The 25427-nt window shown below is 42.5% G+C and overlaps 1 protein-coding gene across 1 annotated transcript in view; it reads left to right on the forward strand.

The window, feature by feature from the left end:
* Positions 1–24340, forward strand: part of Otoa (otoancorin) — a 72236-nt gene extending 47896 nt beyond the window's left edge. Inside the window, exons 22-29 of the mRNA XM_071605770.1 lie at positions 2154–2283; positions 6533–6720; positions 9397–9552; positions 17548–17690; positions 17901–18037; positions 18566–18663; positions 21731–21926; positions 24112–24340. Of these exons, the coding sequence (XP_071461871.1) occupies positions 2154–2283; positions 6533–6720; positions 9397–9552; positions 17548–17690; positions 17901–18037; positions 18566–18663; positions 21731–21926; positions 24112–24179 (1116 nt within the window). The 3' untranslated portion in view covers positions 24180–24340. The remainder of the gene's footprint in view (positions 1–2153; positions 2284–6532; positions 6721–9396; positions 9553–17547; positions 17691–17900; positions 18038–18565; positions 18664–21730; positions 21927–24111) is intronic.
* The last annotated feature ends 1087 nt before the right edge of the window (positions 24341–25427 follow it).

Here is a 25427-nt window from a genome sequence, read left to right on the forward strand (position 1 = left end):
TGGAGGGGCAGGAAGTAATCTCCTGTGGAGATGGAGGGTGGGGAAGGAGTAAATGTTTGCCTGCTTACAGTCAGACCTACCACAAAGCACACCCACACACTCAGACCTGTACCTGCACACGCAGTCTGCACATGAGCGTGCTTAGCAGGGCTTGAGCACAGGCACATTGCCAGGGTCACGCATGCACAGCTCATCTTCTAATGTCTGCTCATAGCAAAATCACCGTCCAGGTGTCCAAACATAAACAGTAGGTGCATAAATATTATATACTGATCCTGTCTTTTAAAAAATCAACTTATGAAATGGAAATCATCCTGTATCAACATGGTGAGATCTCAAAAACAGCGTAGAGTTATGAAAGCCTGAGTTGCAAAAGAATGTGTATGGTAGGATACCAAGGACATGAATAAATACTAGCTAAATTAATTTTAAGCACATGCAGAACAAGTCTATGTATAAGGTAAGTTTAAAAGTGTGCCTGAGAATGGTTAACACCAAATTCAGAGACACTTGTTGGGAAGGAAAGAGGCTGAAGGCTAGGGAGGGAACCATCAGTTGTATCTGTGATGTCTTATTTCTTAAGTTGAATTCTAGATACATGGGGTACATGGGTGTTTTGTTGTATTATTCTGTATATATATATTTTTTGATGCTGGAAATGTTAAATAAAACAAGTAGTACATGCTTCTGGTTAAAAATCCCAAGTGTTCCAGAGGCTATAGGATGAAAAGCAAGTCTTCCTCTCACCCCAGGTTTCTACTCCCAGCTTTTCTACTCAGAAGCAGCCGCTGTTTGCAGTTTCTTGTGCATCCTTTCAGAAAAATACCACCCACGCACACACACAGGCTCCCTTTTAAAAACACAAAATGGAAAATACCAGTCTGCTGGTTTGTTCTCTGCTAGACTCTTTGCATCTTTAACAGTTAACCACAGTCATCCATTGCTTAATGATGGGGGTAAGTTATGAGTAATGCATCATTGGATGATTTCACCATTGTGCAAACTTCATAGAATGTACTTACACAAACTAAAGTCACTAAGGGATGTAATCCTGTGGCCTGCATTGACTGAAAACGTTGTTAAGTGGCACTTGCTGTACTTTTGTATGACTGGCTTCACAGTAGGTTCGTTGATACCAGCATTACCACAAACACGTGGGTGATGTGATAGCATGGCTATGACATTACTAGACATTAGAAAAATTTTAGCTCCATTGTGAACCTATGGGACCTCGGTCGAATACATGGTCCATCGTCAACTGAAAGGTCATTGTATGGTGCTGGACAGTCTCTTTCAGCAGTTGCCCACTAGAATCACCTGGGGACACGCTAAAATGAACTGATCCATGGTCCCCACTCCAGACCAAGTGACTTAATCTCTGGATGTGAGCCTGGATATCTGTAGAATTCCCAGGTGATTCTTACCCATAGCTGACTTAACTTCCAACTTTTATTCTGAAGATTTGGATAGAAAGAGTAACTACACAAACCAAGTTGCTTTCTCTGTGGGAGAGCTGGGACATATAGTGGCATGTGATAGTATAAGAGCCTGATGAGTTCTCTGGGCTCATAGATAGGGCTCCCAAGAATGGACAAAGTCTGATATAGTTCTAGATGGGAATGATACCTTGTTCGTGGGCACCAAGCTCCCTCACTGCTAGTCTCCACCCAGAACCCAGAGGCAGCCCTTCTCTACCTCCTTTTTATGAAAAACATAAAGTTAAAAAATTCAAAATAATATCAGCCTGAAAAAAGAGGAGGAGCACCCACATTTTTTTGTACACATCAGATTGCTCTGATAATGAGGCACCATGTAACAGTCCCACAGAAAAACAGGAGGGCACGTCTCCTACATCTTGGCCAGCATTAAGTATTATCACTTTATTTTATTTTTGACAATCTGATGGATGAAAAGTGACGTTGGTTAATGTGGAGGTTGGGTATCTTTTTTTAGGATTGTTAGTTGGACCATGTTAGTTGGGCTAGATTGTTATATGAACCATGTTAGTTGGGCTAGAGATTAAATTGATATGAGAAGCTGCCCTAAAGAGAAAAACAAATAAATAACCGAGGCATTAGGCAGCATTGTAGTTTAAGCTCTGACTTAGATATGTCTAATGTGCTTTAACTATTTGTTCTTTTTAACACACACAGTTTCCTGATATCCTTCAACAAACAGCTTTCAAGATGGCGGGGACTCTGCTCCCTAAAGAATTCCTCTGGGCTGTCTTTGAATCTGTTCGGAACAGTAGTGACGAGAGCCCCAGTTTGGACCCCATCCCTGGTGAGTGCTTCTGGGGTATCTGATCCTGTGCCAGGGTCCCTGACATTTAAAGACCTCCTTGTCCAGAAGACTGGATTAAATATTTGGAAACTACTAGAAGGCAAAAATCCACAGGCCAAAGAACCACACCTTTGTAAAGTCATTTGAAATCATATTCCACACTCTTTACCAAGATAGTAGGTGTATAAGACACATTTCAATAGGATTGGCTTAAAAGACCAACATGGTTCAGCGGCGAAATATTGCAGTGATGAGGGCAGTTTGGCCAGATTTGAATCCTGAGCATGTCATTTACTGGCTGTGCGACTTTGGGTAAGCTCTTTGACCTCTCTGTGCCTCAGTTTTCATCCTCTCTTAAAGTGAGGGTAAAGAAAACCCTGTACCTCATTGGATTATTGTGAAGATTAACAGGTTTAAATCTGGCATATAGGAAAGGCTCAAAAATATTAGACATTTTTATTATCCATACTGTGCACCTGCTAAATGCAGACTTGTGCTAGGCACGAAGAGACAAAGTCAGTCAAACCCAGTAATAATTGTAATAATCATAGTTCACAGTCAGTCCTTGCTTGCTTTCAACCAACAAATATTTATTGAAAGCTGATTATGTGACGAAGAGAAAAATTCCCTGTCCTCACAAAGCTTATTTTCAAATGGGGCATAGCCAGACAATTAATTCCATACATAAGTAAAATATGTAGAATGTTGTTTGGTGATAAGTACCAAGAAGGAAGGTAAAGTAGGGAAAGGTCTGGGAGTGTTCAGTATTGAAAGTGGAGTATTTTTGGAGGGTGGATGGGTACTGGGGATTGAATTCAGGAGCACTTGACCACTGAGCCACATCCCCAGCCCTGTTTTTGTATTTTATTTAGGGACAGGGTCTCACTGAGTTGCTAATCGCCTCACTGTAGCTGAGGGTGGTTTTGAACTCGCGATCCTCCTGCCTCAGCCTCCTGAGCTGCTGGGATTATAGGCATGTGCCATCACACCTGGTGAAACTGAAGTTCTGAGATGGAACTCAACTCCCCACTTTTGTTGGTGGGTGGGGTCTGCCTAAGGTGCCAGCCTCTGCAGTCAAGAAGTGCCACGGCTCTTAATGGTGGGCCGTTCCCTCCAGTGATGCAGTAGACCCCAGCAGCTCTCTGTGGATTTCTTCCTCCTGGGTTCTTATCTTGTGAATTCCAAGAATGAAAGCCATGGACCACGATGAGTGAGCATGGGAGTAGGATTTTTTTGAAAAAGAGAAACAGGAACAGAACTCTTGTGGTGTAAGAGGGGACCCAACAGTGGCTTCGGGTCTGACCAAGTATGCTAGTCCAGGGGTTTAAGTAGCACCTGGGTCACTGCTAGTGGTCCAAGCTTATGCTAATTATGGTTTGGAAAAGTACTAATGCTATTGGTCCAAACTTATGGTAATTAGGGTTTGGAAAAGTAACACTATTGGTCAGCCCCGAATCCCATTCAGGTTTGCCTTACATCCATTTTCTCCCTGCTTCAGGAAGCGGAAGTTGGAGTCATGGAGTTGCGCATGCTCAGTGGGGTGTCTGGAGCAGCAGCTCTGCAGTGCACCTCTGCAGTGGGCATCCCCACTGTGTGCAGGCTGGGTTGCTGCAGGTGACGGGTCAGCTTGCCCTGGCTCACCTCAGCACTAGACCACTGCCCCTCAGGCCCATGCCACCATGGCAGGCTCCTCATGGCAGCCCCTGCTTCCTGCCTAGGCTTCAGACCAACCCAGCTGCCACTCTGCTGCTTCACCACTCCCTTGCTGCTTCTCAGCAGGGACCAATGGGCTGGCTGCATGGCTCCATGTCAGTGAGAGATCATAATATGGAAGAGAACCATTAAGGAAGGTCACATCGAGACGGTGATGTTTGAATGAGGACCCAGGGGGATGTGGGAGTGGACCACATTGATTGTCATGCCCACAGCCCGGTTGCCTAGAGACCAAAGGAAACACCCAGAGATGGTGTATGAGGCATAAGGCTTCATTGAGAAATGCTTATGGGAAAGGTCCAGTGTTGACAGGCTGAACAGATAGCACCTGCTCCCATCACCTCTTTGCCAAGGTGCCTCCTCTGCCTCAAGCATTTTGTCTAGTAGCAGCTGGCTGGACAAGTTCCATAGAACCCCCAGTTCCCCACAAGTCATTCCCGAGAGAGAGACTTTATATGTCAGGTTGCAGGAGCAGTGACATCACCAGCATTATTAGCTTGCTTAGTCTGCCTGCATGACCAGCATCTCAAGGAGCAACTGTCCTGTTGTACATGCAAGACAGCAGCTTTCTACAGATATGCTGACTTTCCCTGGTTCCCAGTGTGCATTAGAGACAGACAGTGTCCTTCAAGGCATTCCTGCTCAGGCTTGCTCTCATTGTTCCTGTAACTTGGCTAGGTTTTGGAGATTAGAAGGGGGCATTTGAGGACATGGTGTTTTACTGCCTTCTATTTTCTATAAGTTTTACAGACAGAGAGAATACAATGGGAGTGGGAGAGGGATGGGAAGTAGAAGCCCATGTCATTGGAGGAACAGGCCAGGCAGATAGGGCCTGAGGAAGGAAACCCAGGTAGAGGAATCCTGAGGTATCAAGCAAAGAAAGATTCCCAATCTGATTTGATCCACTGTAGGTTATCTTCTCCCCGTATGCACTGTCTTGTTCTCATTTCTATTCTGTGAGGTGGCACCACGATTCTCCCATTCTCTTGAGGAGGGAAACTGGGGTTCAGAGACATTAAGGAACTTTGCCAAAGTCACAGAGTTAGTAAGTGGCGACTCTTGGACTTGTGTCCAGAGCTGGTGGTGTTGACTGCTAGCTTCTGCTGCCCTCAGAGCTGGCCATCTTGGAGTCATATATCACATGACTCTTACTGTGGTCTGTGGGAAGTAAGTCTTTCCATACCTGGGGAGGAAGCTGCTACCAGTACATAGACAGAGTTTTCTTAGTTGATTCTTGGTATTAATTGCTGCTGTGATTTTAGTGATCAATAAATTAGCAGGATTAATACTTTGCTTAATTTGAGTTAATTTATGTGTGTGTTCATTCATTCATTCTCCAAATACTGGCTGAGCATCTACTATGTGCTAGGCTCTATTCTAAGCCCTAGACACACAGCTGTGATAAGACCAAGTCCCTGCTGTACCATTCAACCCTTCTGTTTTTCTCTAATTCTGTGCCGTCATTAATCCTGGGAATTCAGGAGAGGTGGGTCTTTAGTCCCCTAAAAGTATGTTGTAATAAAGATGTTAAGGATCACAAATGACACCATTGATCTGGTCTAGTTTGGCCTCTTGATTGGAGTCCAGAGAGTTCATATTGAAAAATGCAGTGAGAAGGGAGTGACTGCAGAGCTTGGGAAACACTCTGGCCTCTGGTAGTGCTGGTGAGTAGTCAGCATGAGTAGTGGTCAGCTGCTAAAACAAAAAGATCTAGGACTGCTCTTAAAGGGCCTTGCACTTCCTCCCAGTCTGGGCATACTGAAGCCAGGAAAGACAATATCTCATTTGTGCATTAGTAGGTAACTAGTTTGTCTGTGCAAACCTCAACTATTCAAGGACTGAAATGGATAGGTTTCTCCTGTTGCCAAGTAAAATGCAGTGGGTCCATTTCTCTTCCTTCCTGGGATCAGAAGGCCACAGCTCCCACTATGATTTTTATGGATAGAAAATCACCCTCTCATTTGGATAAAAAGTCTCCTTTTTAATTACCATGGAACTCTTAATGCTGGGTTGCAAACTCAAAAATGTAGGGGGGTCAGGTAGGTGACATAAATGATAATAATGTCTAACATTTACTAAACACCTTCTGTATGCTTCTAAGTGCTTTCTATATAGTAACACTCGCAGTTTTCTTAATCATCTTACAAAGTGATTTTATTCCCATTTTATAGACAAGGAAATGGAAGCACAGAGGGGTTAAATGTCTTTGGATCTGAACCTGAAATCAGATCTGTTTACCAGCTCCTATTGCCCTCCAGGGATTTACAGTCCAGTTGTGACGTTGTAAAGCTGTTTCTTTGCCCATGTGGATGTGCAGAATGCTGGCATTTCCAAGATTTGGCTTCCAGATAGTTATCAATAAATGGCAGAAGTGGGATTTCAGCTGGGCTCTGGGCCCCAGCTCAGCCTCTCCACTCTCCTGCCTCTTGGGAAAGAATGGAACTGGTGAAGACTCTTATGCAATAGGGAAACTGACTAGCATTTCCTGAATTTCTCTTCCCCACCCCATCCTTCCCTGCATCTCCCCATTCTTCAGGTTGCCAAGGAGTCACAGCTCCCTCCTTTGATGACATCTTTAAGTTGGCTGAGGCCAACGCCTGCTGGGCCCCCGAGGACCTCCTCTGCATGGAAGAAGATACTTTCATCAGGAGCGTGGAGCTGCTGGGGGCTGTCAAGGGTTTCAGCCAGCCTCAGCTGTTGACCCTGAAGGAGAAGGCAATTCAGGTAAACCGCCCCACAGGGAGGAGGCTCAAGTGGAAGGACAGTCACCACCAAATTCTGATCCTGCATTTCTATAACTAAACACCCTCCTTGGGGGAATTTGCACCTACATGATCTTGTTGGAATTTCACTGCCTCTGCTCAGTGAGGCAGTTGTGATCTCCTCATTTGAGAAAAGGGGGAACTTCTAGATCTTCCCTCTTAGGGCATCGACAGAGAATGGACTGAGATGCCTCTTGGCATCTTGTGGCTGTTCAGTAAATCAAGTTCTGTGCGTGTCCTGACCAAAACTCTTTCCAGGGATTCTGCCTTTTCTTCCTCCACTGGGAGAGCCTCACCTGCTGCCTGTAGCAGGTTTTCTCAGCATCTGTTCCAGACTCACCTGAGAATAGCAGGAAGGAGGAAAAAAAGAGAGCAGGAAGTAGTTGGCCATCTTTAAAAAGTTCCCTTTGAGTAGCTCAGGTTAGCTGTTGGGATAGTTATGAATATTTAGTTACTCTCATGGGGTTAAAAACATCACATCACTTAAAATTATATTTACAATTCTTTTTAAACAAGAAATCCAAGTTTATGGTAGAAAAGTCAGAAAATATTAAAACAGAAAATCAGTCATAATCTTTACCCCAGGATAAACAAGGGTGGTATTTGGGTATATTCATCTGAAGCTTCTCAAATTTGTGTATGCATATAAAATAGAGTTGTAGATTTCATACCCATGTTTCTTTAGTATCCAAGGGGATTCCAGGACCCTCCCAGATACTAAAATCCATGGATGATCAACTTCTTTATATAAAATTGCACAGTTTTTGTATATAACCTACTATACCCAATACAATAGAAATAGTTGTTATATTACATTGTTTAGGGAATAATGACAAGAAAATAAGTCTGTACATGTTCAATATAGATACAAAATTTTTTTTGCAGTGCCAGGAATTGAACCCAGGGCATCGTGCAAGTTAGGCAAGTGCCCTACAACTGAGCCACATCCCCAACCCTAGATGCACTTTTTTTTTGAAGTTTTTTTTCCTGGTATTGAGCATTGAACCCAGGGATGCTTTACCACTGAGCTACACACTAAGTCCCTTTTTAATTTTTTTTTTTTTTAAAGACAGGGTCTCACTAAGTTGCTGAGGCTAGCCTAGAGCTTGCAATCTTCCTGCCTCAGCTTCTCATTGCTGGGATTACAGGTATGCACCATTGCATCCTGCTCCTTAGAATATTTTTGATTCATGGTTTGTTGAACCTACAGATTGCAAAACATGCAGATGCAGAGAACTGATCTTATTCACTTATAGATGTTATAAAAAATGGCATCACACACACTGTTCAATAACTTTCAACATTCAACAGTTCTAGAGTGCTTACTTTTCCATATTAGAAATATAAATCTATATCAATATTTTATATAGCTATATAATATTTCATTTTATGGCTGGTCTTTTTTATTTATCTAATTGTTAGTCTTGAAGATATTATATATATATATAAATTTTTTTTTCTTGTGGTGGTGCTGGGAATTGAATCCAGGGCCCTGTGCATGCAAGGCGAGCACCCTACCAACTGAGCTATACCCTCAGCCCCTAGATTATATTTTTAAAGCCTTAAGGTGCTTCTTTGTAGTGTCTTTGGGTACTTATCTCATTTTTTTGGGCTAAATTCCCAGAGGAGGAATTTCTTGGTGAAAGAGTGTAAGTATCTAAAAAGCTTTTGATCCATATAGTCAAATTACCCTTTCAAAATTATGTACTAATTTATATTCTCAGTAACAACAAATGAGGGCATCTTTTGCCTCATGTCTTCACAACATCGGAGACCACCATTCTTCACATTCCTTGTCAATATAATGAGGCAACATGGCCTTCTTTAATTGTTTTAAATGAGCATTTCTTCATTCATGACAGAGCATAAATTTCTTCTCATATGTTTTCTTCTTCTGTGAATCTCCTGTTAATGTTTTTTTTTAAAAAAAACTAAAATGTGGTCATATTTTTGGTTATTGATTTATAAGAGATTTATATATTAAAGAGACCCTAGGCCTGTCAAGGTGGTATAAGCCTGTAATCCCAGAGGTTTGGGAGGCTGAGAGCAGGAGGATCGCAAGTTCAAAGCCAGCCTCAGCAAAAAGCAAGGTGCTAAGCAACTCAGTGAGACCCCGTTTCTAAAATAAAAATACAGACTAGGGCTGGGGATGTGATTCAGTGGTCGAGTGCCCCTGAGTTCAATCCCTGATACCCACCCCCCGCAAAAAAAGCGACCCTATGTGTATTTAAAATATACCATCTTAGTTTGTTCAGGCTGCTGTAAGAAAATATACAGGATAACTTACAAAAACCAGAAGTTTATTTTTCACAGTCTGGGAGCTGGGAATTCTAATATCAAGGCACTAGAACATTCAGAGTCTAGCAAGGGCTTGTTCCTCATAGAAGGCCTTTGCTCTCACCAGCCTCACTCAGTGGAAAGCGCTAGATAGTGCTCTGAGGTGTCTTTTCTAAGGGCATGAACCCATTTGTGAGGGTGGAGCTCTTATGACCTAGTGCCTGCTCACAGGTCCCACCTTCTAATACTGTCACATTGGGGATTAGGTTTCAACAGATGACTTTTGCAGGGACATAACAATTACACCTTAGCAAATGCTGTCACTACTCTTTGTCAAAATTTTTTTCCTCTCCATTCAAAGGTTTGGAACCTCCCTTTTTTCTGGAGAGAACACCACATCATCTCCCTGGGACGCATTGCCCTGGCTCTTAATGTGAGTCAGCTGGAGCAGCTGGACCTCAGCTCCATAGACACTGTGGCTTCCTTGAGCCAGCAGACAGAATGGACCCCAGAACAGGTAGGTGGATGTCACTGGATCTTTTAAATAGTCTAGTTCTCTCTTAATTTTTCTTATATTTTCCTTTAGATTCTTGAACATATTTATAGTGTTTATAATAGCTGCTTTCATACCCTTACTGCTGATCCCAACCATCACTGTTATTTCTGAGCCTGTTTCTGTGAACCAGTTGTTCTCCTAGTTTTGGATTATATTTTCTTGCTTGTTTGCAAGCTGAGTAATTCATTGTGTTTGTGGGTTTTTTCATTTTTATTGGTGCATGTGATTTGTACAGAATGGTGGGTTTCACTGTGGCATATTCATGTAGATATAAAACTATAATATAATTAATTCCATTTGCCAGGACCTTCCCCACTGCTTTTTCCCTCCTCCCCTGGCTGCCTTCCTCTCCCCTAATGGTCTTCCTTCTGTTTTTGTGGCCCCCCTTTTTGTCTCTGTTTCCCCCCCTTCCACATATGAGATAAAACACGTGATACTTTTCTCTGTGAGTTGGACATTTGGCTCAAAATTATGGTTTCAAAGTTCCATTAATTTTATAGCAAGTGATGTAATTTGCTTTTCTTTAAGGCTGAATAAAATTCCCTTGTGAATATATATACCATATTTTCTTTACTCATTCATCTGTCAATGGACACCTAGGCTGATTCTATAACTTAGCCATAGTGGATTGTGCTGCGATAAACATGGGTATACATTGTATCTCTGAAGTACACTAACTTAAGTCTTTTGGATAAATACCAAGGAATGGTGTAGCTAGATCATAAGGTAATTTTATTTTTAGCTTTTTAAGGAAATGCCATACTGATTTCCATATTGGCTATACTAATTTATATTTCCGCCAACAGTATATAAGAGTTTGTATTTCCCTGTATCCTCGCTAGCATTTATTGTTATCTGTATTCTTGATGATTGCCATTCTAACTGGAGTGAGAGGGATCCTCGATGTAGTTTTTTATTTGTGTTTCTTTGACCTACAAGCCTAGTAATTTTGACTGGTTGACTTATGAATTTTATGTGGTTGAGTGTCTGATTCAGTTGGATTCCTTTAAAGATTATTGGGTCTTGTTCTGGTATGTGTTAAATTACTTACCAATTTGATCCTTTTGTGTCCTTCTGAGCTTCATTACAGCAAGTCCAGAATGGCTTTTATTCTATGATAAATGTTCTCCCATTACTGAGACGTCATTCTTCTGTGGACTCTGCCTGGTATGCCATGATCTCTCCACCCTGGCTGGTGGAGATGTGAACTCTCTCCAACTCCATGAGAACCTTTCGAATGACTCTGACTGCTTCCTTCTAGTGACCCTTTCCTTGCCTCTACGGAATTTCATTCTTTACATGTGCAAATATAGACTCAGTCCTCCAACAGTTATCTTTGCAGATTTCTAGAGCTCTCTTTGTGTATTTTTCACTTCTCTCATACTTTGCCCCATAAAGAATAGAAACCCTTGCTTCTCTGAACTTGGACCCTTCTCTCTTTCTCTGTGTCTCTCTCTTGTAATTATTAATAGAACAATGCAGATTGGCAGTTCTCTGGGGCTGCTTATATGGGAAGAGAACATCCTAAGAGTTTGATTTCATTTCCTCTGGGGCCACCTGTGATATTTATACTGGCTTAGAATTGAGCCTGGGCACAGAAATTGTATCTATAAAAGATGACTAGCACATGCTTTTCTTTAAAAAATATATGGTTAGACATGCATGTTTTATCACATAATAAATATTTACTGAATAAATGAATGCTAAAGCATTTTCTTCTTAGAGGGGTCAGTGGAAGTGGATTGCTACTTGTGACGTGTTGAAGTGAACCAGCGAGGAAGAGCAATTTGCTGTGTTTGTTTTTTGTGAATTTTTGACCTTGGATCTGAGTCAACATGGCTGGACCTCTGGGTTGTTTGGCTTCCCCCTCCTGCTCTATAACCTCGAAGGTGCCTCGGGGCAGTGAGCAAGGGCAATTTCAGGGCTTGCGTTATTTGTTTTTCTTCTTTCAAGATTACCATCCTGTGCTCCCTGTTGTACAATATTGGAATACAGTTGTTTTATATATTTTGTTCAGTTTTCTAGTCGTTTATGGTGAGAGGAGAATTCCTGTGGTCATTAATCCTTCATGGGCTGAAGAAGACATGCTTGCCAGAATTTGAATTGTTTCAGTTGGGAGAGAAGTATAGGGTGTCAAGTCCACGGGACTGGTGGGAAAGGAAGTCCTAGATTCTCCATGTCAGCCTTCCAAGCTATTTCAGCACAAGGCTTTAAACACTCGTTAATTAGCAATCTCATAAAAATGTGTCTCTTTCTGTCTATACCCAAAGGACATAAAAATAGCATACTACAGTGATGCAGCCACATCAATGTTTATAGCAGCTTAATTCACAATAGCTAAGCTATGGAAACTACCTAAGTGTCCTTCAACAGATGAATGGATAAAGAAAATGTGGTATATATGCACAATGGGATATTACTCAGCCTTAAAGAAGAATGAAGTTGTGGCATTTTCAGGTAAATGGATGGAGTTGGAGAATATCATACTAAGCAAAGTAAGCCAATCCTCCCAAACCAAAGGCCGAATGTTTTCTCTGATAAGTGGATGCTAATCCATCATGGGGGGTGGGGCATGGGATGAGTGGCGGAACTTTGGATAGGGCAAAGGAGAGGGAGGAGAGGGGAGGGGGAATGGGGGTAGGAAAGATGGTGGAATGAGACAGACATCATTACCCTAGGTACATGTATGATTGCATGAATGGTGTAACTCTACTTCGTGTACAAGCAGAGAAGTGAAAAATTTGGCTCCATTTGTGTACAATGAATTGAAGAGCATTCTGCTGTCACGTATAACTGATGAGAACAAATAATAAAAAATTGTCAAAAAAAGTGTCTCTTTTTCATTCTATTTTTAAAACAATCCCACCATTAATTCCAGTCATGGAGTCACTCTGGTCAGGGGCAGGGTGTGTTGTTGATTGGCCAGGCTAGTAGCAGGAGTGGAATTGATCTTCCCATGACCGTGTGAGCTGAGAGTGGGAAGGGGAATGTGGAGGTTAAGGTCCCCCCTCCCCCCCACCCAGAGATGTCCACATGGAATCCCTGGAGCTGGTACATTGCCTTATGGAGCAAAGGGGTCTTTGCAGATGTGATTCATTTAAGGATCTTGAGATAGATTATGCCGGTGATCCCAGTGTGATCTCAAGGGCCTTGTAAGAGGGGAGGGACACAGAAGCACCACAGCTATAGAAGGTGACATGAGAAAGGAAGCAGAGGGAAACAGAGAGATGTGAGGGTGCTGGCTGTTGTTTTTGAAGATGGAGGAGGGGCCATAAGTCAAGGAAGGCAGGTGAGTGAGAAAAGGCAAGGAAATGATTTCTCCCTAGGACCCTCAGGGGGAGCACATTCTGCTGATTCATTGTAGGACTTACGACCCCTCAAACTGTAAGTGAATAAATTTGTGTCATTTTAAGTCACTAAGTTGGTGGTAATTTGTTTAGTAACAATAGGAAACTAATCCAGAGTAGTTCTTGAAAGGAAAATTGGTGTGGTGTTATTGAACAAAGGGAGAATGGATGCTAGGCGGGCAAAACCCAGCACCTCTCAGGAGCTCTGTGTAATCGCAATTGTCACATCCCATAACCAAGTGGCACCATTAAACAGAACACAGTGTGAATGGCATCTACCTGGACCTGGGCAGCCTGGAGGTCCTGGCCACAAGGCTTCAATGAGAGGATCAGTTAAAACATTTTCAACAATGTCTCGAGCATAGAAGTCAACGAACTTCATTTTCATTGCTGTTGCTGTCATTATTGTCACTGTCATCATCACACTTCCTCCCTTGGGTTAGTTTCTTTGTTTGCAAGACGAGAGGGTTAAACCCAGGAATCTGAAGTTCCTTTCACTCCAACATTCTATAATCTTATGATTCTGTGGCTCTAAAACTGGTTTTGACTCGTTCGAGAAGTGCCACATCACATAGCTGATATTAAAATCATTTCTATTTGCAGTCTGGGAGAAACAGAAAAATATATCCAACTTAGAAACTGGAGTATCTCTTTCCCTTTGCACCAATTTTAATTCCCATGGATGGCAGAGAGATTTATCAATATGTTTGAAGAGGATATGAAAATCTAACATTTGCATATATCATTTGCAGTCAGTTCCTCAACTTTAGCTCCCAATCAAACCCTTAAATGCATGTTTCTAGATTAATAGTCAGACCTGGAAGAACTACATTAACAGATAGTTCAGCTTAAAAACCAATATAAGGGGGAAAAAACTATTATAAAAGCCAGAGGGATGAACAGAGAGATTGAAATCTTACAGCTACTCATTTTTCAGTGGTTAATATTGCCTAAAAGTGTTGGTATTAATTGTCCTGGAATCATTATGTACACACCGGTCCAGTCATTCAGGGAAATGTATTTTGACTTATCACCTTGCAGGCTGAGTTTGCATTTCTGGGTTCCAGTGGCAAGGACAATTTAATACCACATCTTCAAAGTAATTTTATTTGAATTGTACTTTTGCACTTTCATTTTAAATGGGCATGCCTGATACTTGCGGAGCCCAAATTGCTATGAGTCAACTAGTGAAACCTGATTGTGAAGACTTAATAAGAAAAATTGAAAAGCTAACGTGAAGATCCATCTTTTTCCATGTTCAGATACCTTCTCTGGCTGAGTACAGGCTCTGGAGTCTGACCGACTGGGTTTTGATACTAGAGCCATTGTTTTTTAGCAGCGTGACCTTGACTTACTTAACTTCTCTGTGCCTCAGTTGCTCATCTATGAAAGAGGAATAATATTAATATGTAGGTAAGAGGGTTGTGGTGAGAATCAGATGAGATGGTGTATGTAAAATAGTGCCAGCACACAGTAAGCATTAAAAAAAATGTTGGTTGTTATTATTTTGGTTGCACATTTCCATTTGGTCAAAGACAGTTAAGTCTAAGCAGATCCATGTGCATATCCTTCCAATGATACATATGTTATCCCTTCAAGTTCAAGTCCAGTGTTAAGAAAGCACTTTCCTCCTAATTGCTCTACCCAATGTCTTGTTTGGTTCTGGCTGGATCACAGGCATAGTCTAGAACCAGTCACTGCAGCCAGGCTAAGAGATGACACAGTGACTAGAAACAGGTCCTATGGAACACAGGAGACAGTTAACTTTGTCTGAACCATATGGAGTAAGAGTGTATGTGTGGTTTTCCAGGGACAGTCATGACTAATGAATGGCAATTGTGCTGGAATTTCAGGGACCCTTCACATGAGCTCCCTTACATCAAAGCACACTGGAGATGCAAATTTTAAACGCCAGCATATTTTATGTATTACTTTCTGGAATTGAAGAGCAAGGGGGAAATATAGTTCTGTAGCAAACAGAGGAAGCAAAATTCATTCTGAGTGGTCAAGAAAAATTCCATGAAGAAGGCAATATTTGTTTTTTATTCCACATTTTTTATTGGTGCATTGTAATTGTACATAATGCACAACTAATGATGTATTGGTGCATTATAGTTGCACACAATGATGGGATTTGCTGTTACATATTCATACATACACACAATAGAACAATATAATTTGGCCAATTTCACTCCTCAGCACTCATCTTCTCCCTCCCTTTCTCCCACCCCTTGGTCCCTTTCTTCTCCTGATCTCCCTTTGATTTCCATAAGGACTGCCTCCCCGTTTCTTTTCCTTTATCCTGTGTGGCTTCCACATACGAGACAAAATATGACCCTTGACTTTCTGAGTTAGGCTTATTGTGCTTAACATAATGTTCTCTAGTTCCATCTATTTTCTTGCAGATTACATAATTTCATTTTTCTTTATGGCTGAATAAAACTCTATTGTGTATATAGACCACATTTTCTTTATCCATTCATCCATTGATGGACCCCCAGGCTGGTTCCATAGTTTGGCTATTGTGAACTGTGCTACTATAAACATGGGTATTGCTGTATCACTGTAGTATGATGACCTTAATTCTTTAGGGTAAGTACTGAGAGGTGTACAACTAGGTCTATGGTGGTTCCATGCCTAGTCTTTTGAGGAACCCCCCTGCTGATTTCTATCATGGTTGTACTAATTTATAGTCCCACCCACAGTGTAAAAGTGTTCCTTTTTCTCCACATCCTCTCCAGCACTTACTATTATTTGGATTCTTGATGATTGCCATTCTGACTAGTGTGAGATGAAATCTCAGTATAGTTTTGATTTGCATTCCCCTAACTGCGGATGATGTTGAACATTTTTTTTTTTTTGTATATTCATTAGCCATTTGTATCTCTTCTTTTGAGATGACTGTTTAATTCATTTTCTCATTTATTAATTGGGTTATTTGATTTTTTGGTGTAAATTTATCTTGAGTTCTTTATATATTTCTAGATATTAGTCCTCTGTCAGACGAGTAGCTAGCAACGATTTTCTCCCATTCTGTATGTTCTCTCTTCCCATTCTGAATTTTTTCCTTTGCAGTGCAGAAGTTTTCAATTTGATGCCATCCTGTTTATTAACTCTTGGCATTATTTCCTGAGCTTTAGGATTGTAATGAGGAAGTTGTTGCCCGTGCCTGTGTACTGGAGTGTTGACACTCTATTTTCTTCTGGGAGTTGCATAGTTTCTTTTCTCATTGATCCACTTTGAGTCGATTTTTTTTCAGAGAGAGAGATAAGGGTCTAGTTTCATTCTTCTATATATGGACAACCAGCATCATTTGTTAAAAAGCCTGTCTTTTGCTAGGCACGATGTGCACACCTGGAGTTTTTTCTTAGTGGCTTGGGAGGCTGAAGCAGGAGGATCGTAAGTTCAAAACCAGCCTCAGCAATTTAGTTTGGCTTTTAGCAACTGTTTTAGTCAGCTTTTTTTGATGCTGTGACTAAAGGATCTGATCTGAACAACTACAGAGGGAGAGAAGTTTATTCAGGGGCTCACAGTTTTGGAGGTGTCAGTCCACAGAAGGCCAGATCCATTTCTCAGGGCTTGCTTGAGGTGAGGCTAAACATGATGGCAGGAAAGTGTGGCAGAGGGAAGCAGCTCACATCATGGTGGCCAGGAAGCAGAGGGAAAAATTCCACTTGACAGATACAAATATATACCCAGAGGCACGCCCCAATTCCCACCTCCCCCAGCCATACCCACCACTTCACTTACCACTCAGTTAATCCCTATCAGGGGGTTAATTCATGATTGGGTTAAGATTCTTACAACCCAATAATTTTTCCTCTGAACTTTCTTGCGTTGTCTCACATGTGAGGTTTGGGGGACACCTCATATCCAAACCAAATAGCAACTTAGTGAGATCCTGTCTCAAAATAAAAAATAAAATGAGCTGAGGATGTGGCCTAGTGGTTAAGCAATTCTGCATTCAATATAGGGTACCCACCCCCTGCCAAAAAAGGCTGTCTTTTCTCCAATGCATGTTATGTTGGAGAAAATGTTTGCACCTTTGTCAAGGATCAGATGACTGTAGATGCATGGGTTTGTCTCTGTGTAGAAGGTGATATTTTAATTGGACTAAAACATAAAATTGATTCTCACAGTTGGGAATGCAGAAGGATATTGCAGATGAAGGAGCTATATTTTTTGTTTTGTTTTGTTTTTAGATTTTTTTTTGATACTGGGGATTAAATCCACTCAGCCATATCCCCAGCCCTTTTTTATTTTAAGACAGGGTCTCACTAAGTTGCTTACAGCCTTGCTAAGTTGCGGAGGCTGACTTTGGACTTGTGAGCCTCCTGCCTCAGCCTCCTGAATTTCTGGGATTATAGGCATGCTCTGCCATGACCAGAAAGGGGCTGATTTGAGTAAAGACAGAGAGGCAGGAGAGTATCAGGTTTGATTGGAAAGTTGTGAAAAAAGATGCTGGAAATATTTGGATCCTGATGCAGAAGAACTTGAATGTCCAAACTATCTGAAGATCACAAGAGCTTTTGAAGGAGATAAATCAGCAGATATTTCCTTCTTTCTTTATTTTTATTATTTTTATTTTATTTATTTATTTATTTATCAGGCCAAATCCATTCTGCAAGGGTTCCTGGAGGATTCAGGCTATGGTGTTCAGGATCTGAAGAGCTTTCACTTAGTAGGGCTTGGTGCCATCCTGTGTGCTATGAACATCACTGAAATTCCACTTATAAAGATCTCAGAATTCAGGTAACCCAAATACTAGTGTGCAAAATAGCAAATGATCCCTCCATTCACCCATCGATCCATCTGTTCATCCAGATGTTCTCCACTTTCTGATACATTGCCCCTTTCTGAACTAAAATAGGGAATGGGGTTATCTGGGTCCTCTCTTGGTGCTGAGCCTATTTACCTTCTACACAATATTTTTTGACTGGAGAGGTCTTCTTCTTTAACCAGGGTGGTGGTGGCCAGAATTGGGACCCTGACCTGCAGCACTCATGTCTTGGCTGAGTTTAAGAGAAAGGCTGAAGAAGTGTTTGGGGATCCCACTGAGTGGACCAGCTCAGTCTTGCAAGAGCTTGGGACCATTACAGGTAAGAGGCATCTTGAGCATAACTTTCTCTTCTCAAAGTGAAATCTAGAACTAAAATAAAATGAAACAAAATGAAATAATAATTCTTGGCCACATAGAAAACATCAGTGGAGTTTACAGTAGAATCTAGATTTTACGGCTTGATATTGTAGAGGGCAGTATCTGAAAATCTGTTCTTTAAACAAGGTCTCCTGGCAATTCCTGTGCATGCTACAGTTTTATACAGAAAAACGCTGCTATAGAATGTGATTTAATTGGTCTCTAAATAGATTTGTTCATCATCTTAAAGTGTGTAAATTGAAGCTCCTTCTGGGTATACATTTCACTACAGGAGGCCAACCAGGGCTAATGTGACCCACATATTTTTCCTAGTTGATTAAGGAACATGGCTCCCTCGTGTGATTTTCCAGGAATGATCAGGAATGATGCTTGCTTGGGACACGCAGAGCTGTACATTATGCAGCCCCATTAATAAAAGGAGCGGAGTTCCGATGGCTTGAACTAACCCCGTGATTCCTTTCCTTCCCAGCTGGGTTAACTCAGGCGGAGCTCCGAATGATCGACAAGGAGTTGATGCCGTATTTCCAGCCATCAGCAGTAAAATGCTTCCCTGACGAGATATTCAAAGTAGGTGCTCACTTCTTCAAGGAGAAATGAGAGCTTGACACCATTTCGGATCACACAAGGAAACAAGTGACAGGCCCTGGATTCTCGAGGTGTGGAAATAGCCCTCTACTGATAGGATCAGAGGAGATCAACATGTCAACAATGGATGGTGGCAGGATAATTTTAGGTGTTTTTGAAAAGTTTTTCTTAAATTTTTAATTTATGTTTTAATTATACTTATTTTTATGGCTACCTTCTCTTCCTAGCAAGTGATACTAATTTTCTATTTATGGAGGTGTGACAGGTTCTTAAAAACCTTCTTCAAAACACTTGGGCACAGAGGTATTTAGCATTTGGAATTTTTCAGATTTAGAGAGAATGGCACGTGTATGTACTAAATATACCTAATATTCTCAGCAGCAGCAGGGGATGCATTTGTAAGTAAACATACTTATAACATAGTAATATTTTTTGTGAGGAAATAGGTAACAAATCACACCAACTAAAATAAATAGAAGCTATAAATAGCCTCACATCAAGTTTTGCTAGTAATTAAGTTTGTCTTAAACTTCGGAAAAAACTTTCAGTTTTCAGACACTTTTGAACTTCAGATTTGCAGGTGAGAGTGTGGAGCTCGATAACATTTCCCTTTGAAATAAGTTTAATTAAAAATCTTTTAATTAATTGAAAAAAAACCATAATAAGACAGATGATGAATTGCTGTGGAAAAAAATTGAGAGAGTGTGGTTGCATCAGATGAAGTAGGGCAGCCGGGGACTCCAGAGGGGTCTATCTTCCTGAGCTCGTACGAGATTTAAGTGTTTGGACGGACTGCTCTGATGAGGAGGGAGGACCCCTGATCTTCTTGCTTGCTGGGTATACACCTGGATAAGGCACACAAATCAGACTGGAGACAGTCCCGAGGTGCCACATGACTGGTTCATTTCAAGACCCACATCTGACCTAGGACCGTTCCAGCACCGTGGACAGCTCCCAGCACAGCCTGGGCACAATAGCCCTTGGGGGGGGGGGCAAATAAACAGCATTCCCTGAGGCTAGTGAGGGAATTCCTGCTTCCCCTGGTGGTGGGGGGGAATGCTCTATGTGGGATGGGCAGCTTGGTCTTGGCATTTGACCAAGCACTTTCTCCTGGTCTCTATAGGAGTGAGTTGTGGCTGCTTCATTGTTCAAGTATCTATTTTAAACTCCTGTTTGTCCTCTGCAGGGTCAAGGTTAGGTTTACCTGGGATCAGGAGGAGATTCTTTGGTGAAGGAGTTATAAAACAGTACCTTCAGGGACCAAGAAGGTGACATAAAGGAATGCAGTAGGCAGGGTGGGGCCCAATGTGAATAGGAGAGGCCTGTCTAAATGGGGCGGCTGCTTCTCATCTCAGGCACATTAATGCAGTGTGACCACATGGACCCAGAATTGCTGGATGTAACTTTTTTTTTTTTTTTTTTTAGAAGCAGCCAGAAATCTTCATTTGCATGTGAAATCTCCTGATAATTAAATGTTGGCAGTCGATTTGAATTTATTTTTAAAAAAACAGTAGGCCTAGAGATTCAATCTGTCCCATGGGTCACAAGTCAGCAGCATTGGAAAAATAGATAATTTTTGTAATACAGACTTGGTGTTAATGGTAGACGTAAACCAGATGAGCACTTGCTCATCTGGAAGGAAGAGCCCTGCTGGTTTCCAGGAGCTGTCAGTATGGATGCTCCTTCTCCTGGGGTGAAGAGCACTGGGAGTGTGGCTGGAAGGGTGGGCAGGACCCAGGGCTTGACAGAGCCACTGCAGTGTCCTGGAGGGCATGGTACAGAGAAGGGCTGTAGGCAGAGGAATGGGATTCCAGGGCAGGTCTACCCAGACAGGAGAGGAGAGGGTGAGACTGAGTGAGGCGGGAGGGAGGGAGGAGCATTACCATAGAATCCCAAGATCCTTTGGGGCCCTAAAATAAACAGGATGATGTGAGAGGTTCTTTTAAAAAAGCCGAATCCTGCCACCCCATCTCATTCCATTCCCACTGGAACCAGTCACCAAGTCCTTATTTAAAGCTGGGTGACTTCAGAAAACATTTTGTTCAGAGTTCTTAAAGACACAGGGTGCCAGGCAGAATTTTCTACTTCTGTTGTTTATGGCGACATCAACAGTAGATTACCATGTGTTCCCTCCTCTGATCCCTCGCAGGACTCATCATATGGTATTTAAGCAGTCATGCCAGAGGATCAAAATTGGCCTAGGAGATAAGTTCTCTTGAGTCACTCCACAGCTAGTCCAAAAGCCCAGAGAGGCTATGCAACTTGCCCAAGGTCACACGGCTAGTATGAGGCAGAGCCTGGGCTCAGATTCAGGTCTTTTACATCTAGGCCTGTGATTTCTTTCCTACACCAGCGTTTCTTCAGGTGGAAAACTGGAATGGTTGAAAAGGTATCTTTATTGTCACAGTGAGAAAATCATGACTCCCTTTTCAACCCTCCTTTAAGACTTTTGATTACTTCAAGGAGGCTCACTTTGGAGCTAGAATGTCTTTAATACCTCTGGAGCACTTTTTAATTTCTCCAACCCCCCTTTTTTTTTTTTTTTTTTGTAAGTGGGGATTGAACTCAGGGGCACCTGACCACTGAGCCACATCTTCATTCCTATTTTTTTATTTTATTTAGAGACAGGGTCTCACTGAGTTGCTCAGTGCCTTGCTTTTGCTGAGATTGGATTTGAACTCGCCATCCTCCTACCTCACCCTCCTGAGCTACTGTGATTACAGGCACCACCATAATGGTCCAGCCTCTCTTTTTTTTTTTTTTAAGAGGCTAGGGATTCAGATGTTGTTGGCCACAATCTAGCTGAAATTAAATTGTGTTTTTTTCTTTTTGCTTCTATTGAATGTTTGCTTATAGCAATTCTACTGATCTTCTATTTTTGGAAAATTCCATTTTAAAATATATGTATTTGCTTAGTCAAAGAGTGATCTTAAAGAGGTGCACAAATGGTGGGCATGACAAAGTTGTGCAGGCTTGGGAAGATGACTGAGGTTTGGGGAAAGTGAGAAGCTCCGCCCTCTGAAGCCTTTGCCCCCTTTTCCTCCCACAGGAGCTGTCAGCAGAGCAGATCGCCTCCTTGGGTCCAGAGAATGCCGCCGCGGTGACCCACGCCCAGCGCCAGCGGCTCAGCACGTCACAGCTGCAGAGCCTCCAGCGAGCACTAGATGGCGCCAAGACTCACTCCTGGCAGGAAGCGCCCGCCAGCGCCAGCCCCACCGGGTCGTCCTCCGCAGGTTCTCCCCCAGGTGAGCAGAGCCACGCCAGGGACGCACTCGCACTCTTAGCCTCCTTCCCTGTCCAGTGGTCTACCGTGCAGTCCCTGGGGGGCGGGGGAAGGTTCCCAAGGTTCAGGGCCGGATCTTTAACAGTCATTTAGGATCTGTGCTCAGAGATAAACCCACAGTGCTCACCAAGCTTTTGCAGAGTGATTCTAGCAGCATTTGAAATCACTTGGGGAAGCTCATAAAACTTGCAGGTCCCCCAGGTTCTCTTTGGAATCCATTGGATCGGAATCTTCTCAAGACTGAACAGGTTTTAGTGGTTCCTTTGCATCCTTCTTCGTCTCTGTCCAGTATTAATTAATTCAGCCTCTCTGCACTGGGCACCTTCTATGTTCCAAATCTGCTGTGGAGGCTGGGAAGGACCAAGACAGACAAGGGTCTTTTGTAAATGGAGAGGATGATGTCATGTCTGATAAGACGGGGAAGGCAATGGCAGAGGAGGTGATGGTAACCAAGGGCTGAGCAAGACAGGATCTGGGAAGCCCCCCCAGGAAGTGACATTCACCTGGGTATGTGACTTTCCGGCCTTTTCCCCTCCTGGCCTTGCTTACTGCTTTCCTCGCCCACTCCATCTTGGCCGTTTTTTCTATCCTAGGCACGGTGCTACACTTTGGGGAAATAGCTTGGAGCCAGGTGTCTCTTGTCCTCACTGAGCTGTGGGGTGAGGGAAGCATCCATAACCAGGTGGCCAGGAGGCAGTATGGTGGAGATGCACAGACTCCAAGGGAATGTACCTGGATAGGCCTGGGGGGAGTGGGAGGGGCTCGTGGAATCCATGATGCCTCAGTTGAAGCCCAAGATGTGGATAAGATGGACTTTGCCTGGTGGACTGTATCCCAGGTAGAGGGAAGAGCAGGTGCACATGCTCGTGGGAGAAAGAACTTGGGCTTAACCAACTCTACCTGCTTTCCTTCCCTTTCCTAACTTGATCATCCATCACTGTCAACAGTCTCCCATTTCCAGGCCCCACTTTCCTCTGGGGATGGCGATTGGGGGATTCCTAATTTCCATGACCACAAGTGTTCAGAGGTAGCACTTACAGATAGGGCCATGCCTTTCTATGTATTATTATTTTTAATAAACTTTTCACTGAAATATAATTAAAATTATATATTATAATAATGAAAATTGTTTAAAAAAATGTTTTGGCATTTTGTATGAATAGATAATACACATAATAGATAATGTACATGTTTAAAACATATAGGGTCAGAAGAGTTATGTAATGAAACTTCTGTCTCTGTCCCCCGTCCCCCAGCCCCACAGGCCACCAGTCCTACCAGCTTCTAGTGTATTTGTCCAAAGATATTCTATGCATATACAAGCAAATCAGAGATAGATTATTTCTGCAATTTAACAAAGGCTTATTATACACCTGTTCTGCATCCTGCATTTTTTAATCTAACAATATATTTGGGGACAATCCCATAACCATCTGCAGGAGCTGTGTAATTGTTGGTTTTCTGGCTACATCATGAGAGTATTTAACTAGATCTATGTAGATGGGCATTTCAATTGTTTCTTTTCTTTTTTGTTGTTACTAACACTGCATTGTGTAATTTGTGTATAACCTTGTATAATTTGCAAGTTCAGGTATGTCTAGGATAAATTCTCCAAAGTGGGATTGCTGGGTCGGAGGGTATGTGCATTTGTAATTTTGATAGACGTTGTCACATCCCCTGCAGAGAGTTGGGTACCTGTTTTCCCTTGAACCAGCAGTGTCAGAAAATGACCAGGCAAGACCCCTGACACCTCCTCCATTCGCTCTACAGGGGTGTCTGAGGAAGAGCTGCCATTGGATGAGCCATTCCTGTGGCCAAACCCTCCATCTTTTGTTTCCTCAACTTGCATCTAGAATGATGTTTAGAGTACACATTCTTAGGCCTCCTACCAGACTTGCTGAATCAGAATCTTTCTTGGCACTTGCATTAGACTTCCCAGGCAACTCTTATGATTAAGGCAGGCCTGGTATATGCTGATTCACACAATCCCATTTAATTCAACTTGCTTTTTTCTCCCCCTTTGGAGCCATTATTCCCATTTAAGAGATGAACAGATAGAGCTTCCTAGTTAAGAGGTCCCAAGAGACTCAGGGGGCTGGGCACATGCTTCTGCCCTCATGTGTGCCCCACCTTGTGTTTGATTTCAGGAGCTTCTATTGCCTTGGGTCTTTGGCTTGGAGGCCCCCTGCTGCTTCTGATGACTGATCTCCTGTGATGAGTGGCCTAAGCGCTTCCCATTGGTGTCCCAAGCAGCTGGCCAAGGTCTGTAGAGACAGAGGATGCTTCAGACTGTAGGAGACCCTCAGCTGGACTCAGCACCTCAACTAGGGCAAGGAGACCCTGGACCCTTGACATTTAAAAGGGGGAAAAATTTAAAAATGATCCTGTGAATTTTAAGGCACCCAGCCTCTCTAGAAGGGTGCCCTTCTATGCCCAGTTTAACCTGTTTTTTTTTTTTTTTTCCTGGCTTTTGAGACAGAACTGGGGAGGGGAGGGTGTCCTGTTTACAGACTTTACTGCCCTCCCTCCCTCCAGAGAGAGAAGGGAGGGGAGATGGGTGCAGGAAGAGGAACTCTTTTTAGCAAGTGCCTGATCTGGCTTTTCCTCCAGCTTAATTTCACTTTCTTGGAGCTCCAGACTACATCGGATTTCTCCTTCTCCGATGCTTAGCAGAACTGAAATAAATGAATCCCTCAACAGAAGCCAATATTCCTGCCTGATTGCTGGGACTAATTGATGTTTTGGTGGGCATTGCATTGCTTGGAAATTAAAACATTTAACATGGCCCAACGTTAAATCAATTTTTAAATACATTTTCCAGATGCCTTCTATTTCCTTGGGTATCAGCTGGATGGATGACTGTGGAGTTATCAGTTAAACTTTTAAAATATTCTTCTTCCTTTTTTTTTTTTTTTTTTTTAAGTGGAGATGGTGTCCTGGTATTGAGTTGCTCTGAGCTTCAGAGAATGGTTTGAAAAAAAAATTTGGATAAGTCAGTTGCTAATGTGATTTTGGCATAGCCCAGCAAACTCAGTCCCCTGGTCCTATCCTTCTGGGAAGAAGTTACTTCTGGAAATTGCTAGGATGCCCTTGGTCTTGGATTCAGGAAGTCGGAGCTCGAGAAAGGGGGCCAACCATGGTGTATCCCACCCACCAGGGGCTACACCTTCTGGGGGTAGCAATCCAATCTGCCTGGCACGGCATCCCTCAGGTGGTAAGTTAGGTGTCCTGGGTTCTTTTACTTGTACATCCACAGGAGACATCTCATCTAGAGATGGGAAATCTGTGAATTTCCAAAAATCTGTGGTGTTCCGTAAGAGGTGAGTGGGTTTTTTTAATAAATCAGCATTGGTAGGTGTTGTAGAGACTGGTGGATTTGGGGAGATGTCACCCGTGGTCATTATAGAAAATGAAAAGATTGTGGCATGGAAGGGGTGGCCCTGCAGGTACCACAGAGGGTCCG

Source organism: Marmota flaviventris, chromosome 19 (genome assembly GCF_047511675.1).
Source record: "Marmota flaviventris isolate mMarFla1 chromosome 19, mMarFla1.hap1, whole genome shotgun sequence".
Taxonomy (NCBI): Eukaryota; Metazoa; Chordata; class Mammalia; order Rodentia; family Sciuridae; genus Marmota; species Marmota flaviventris.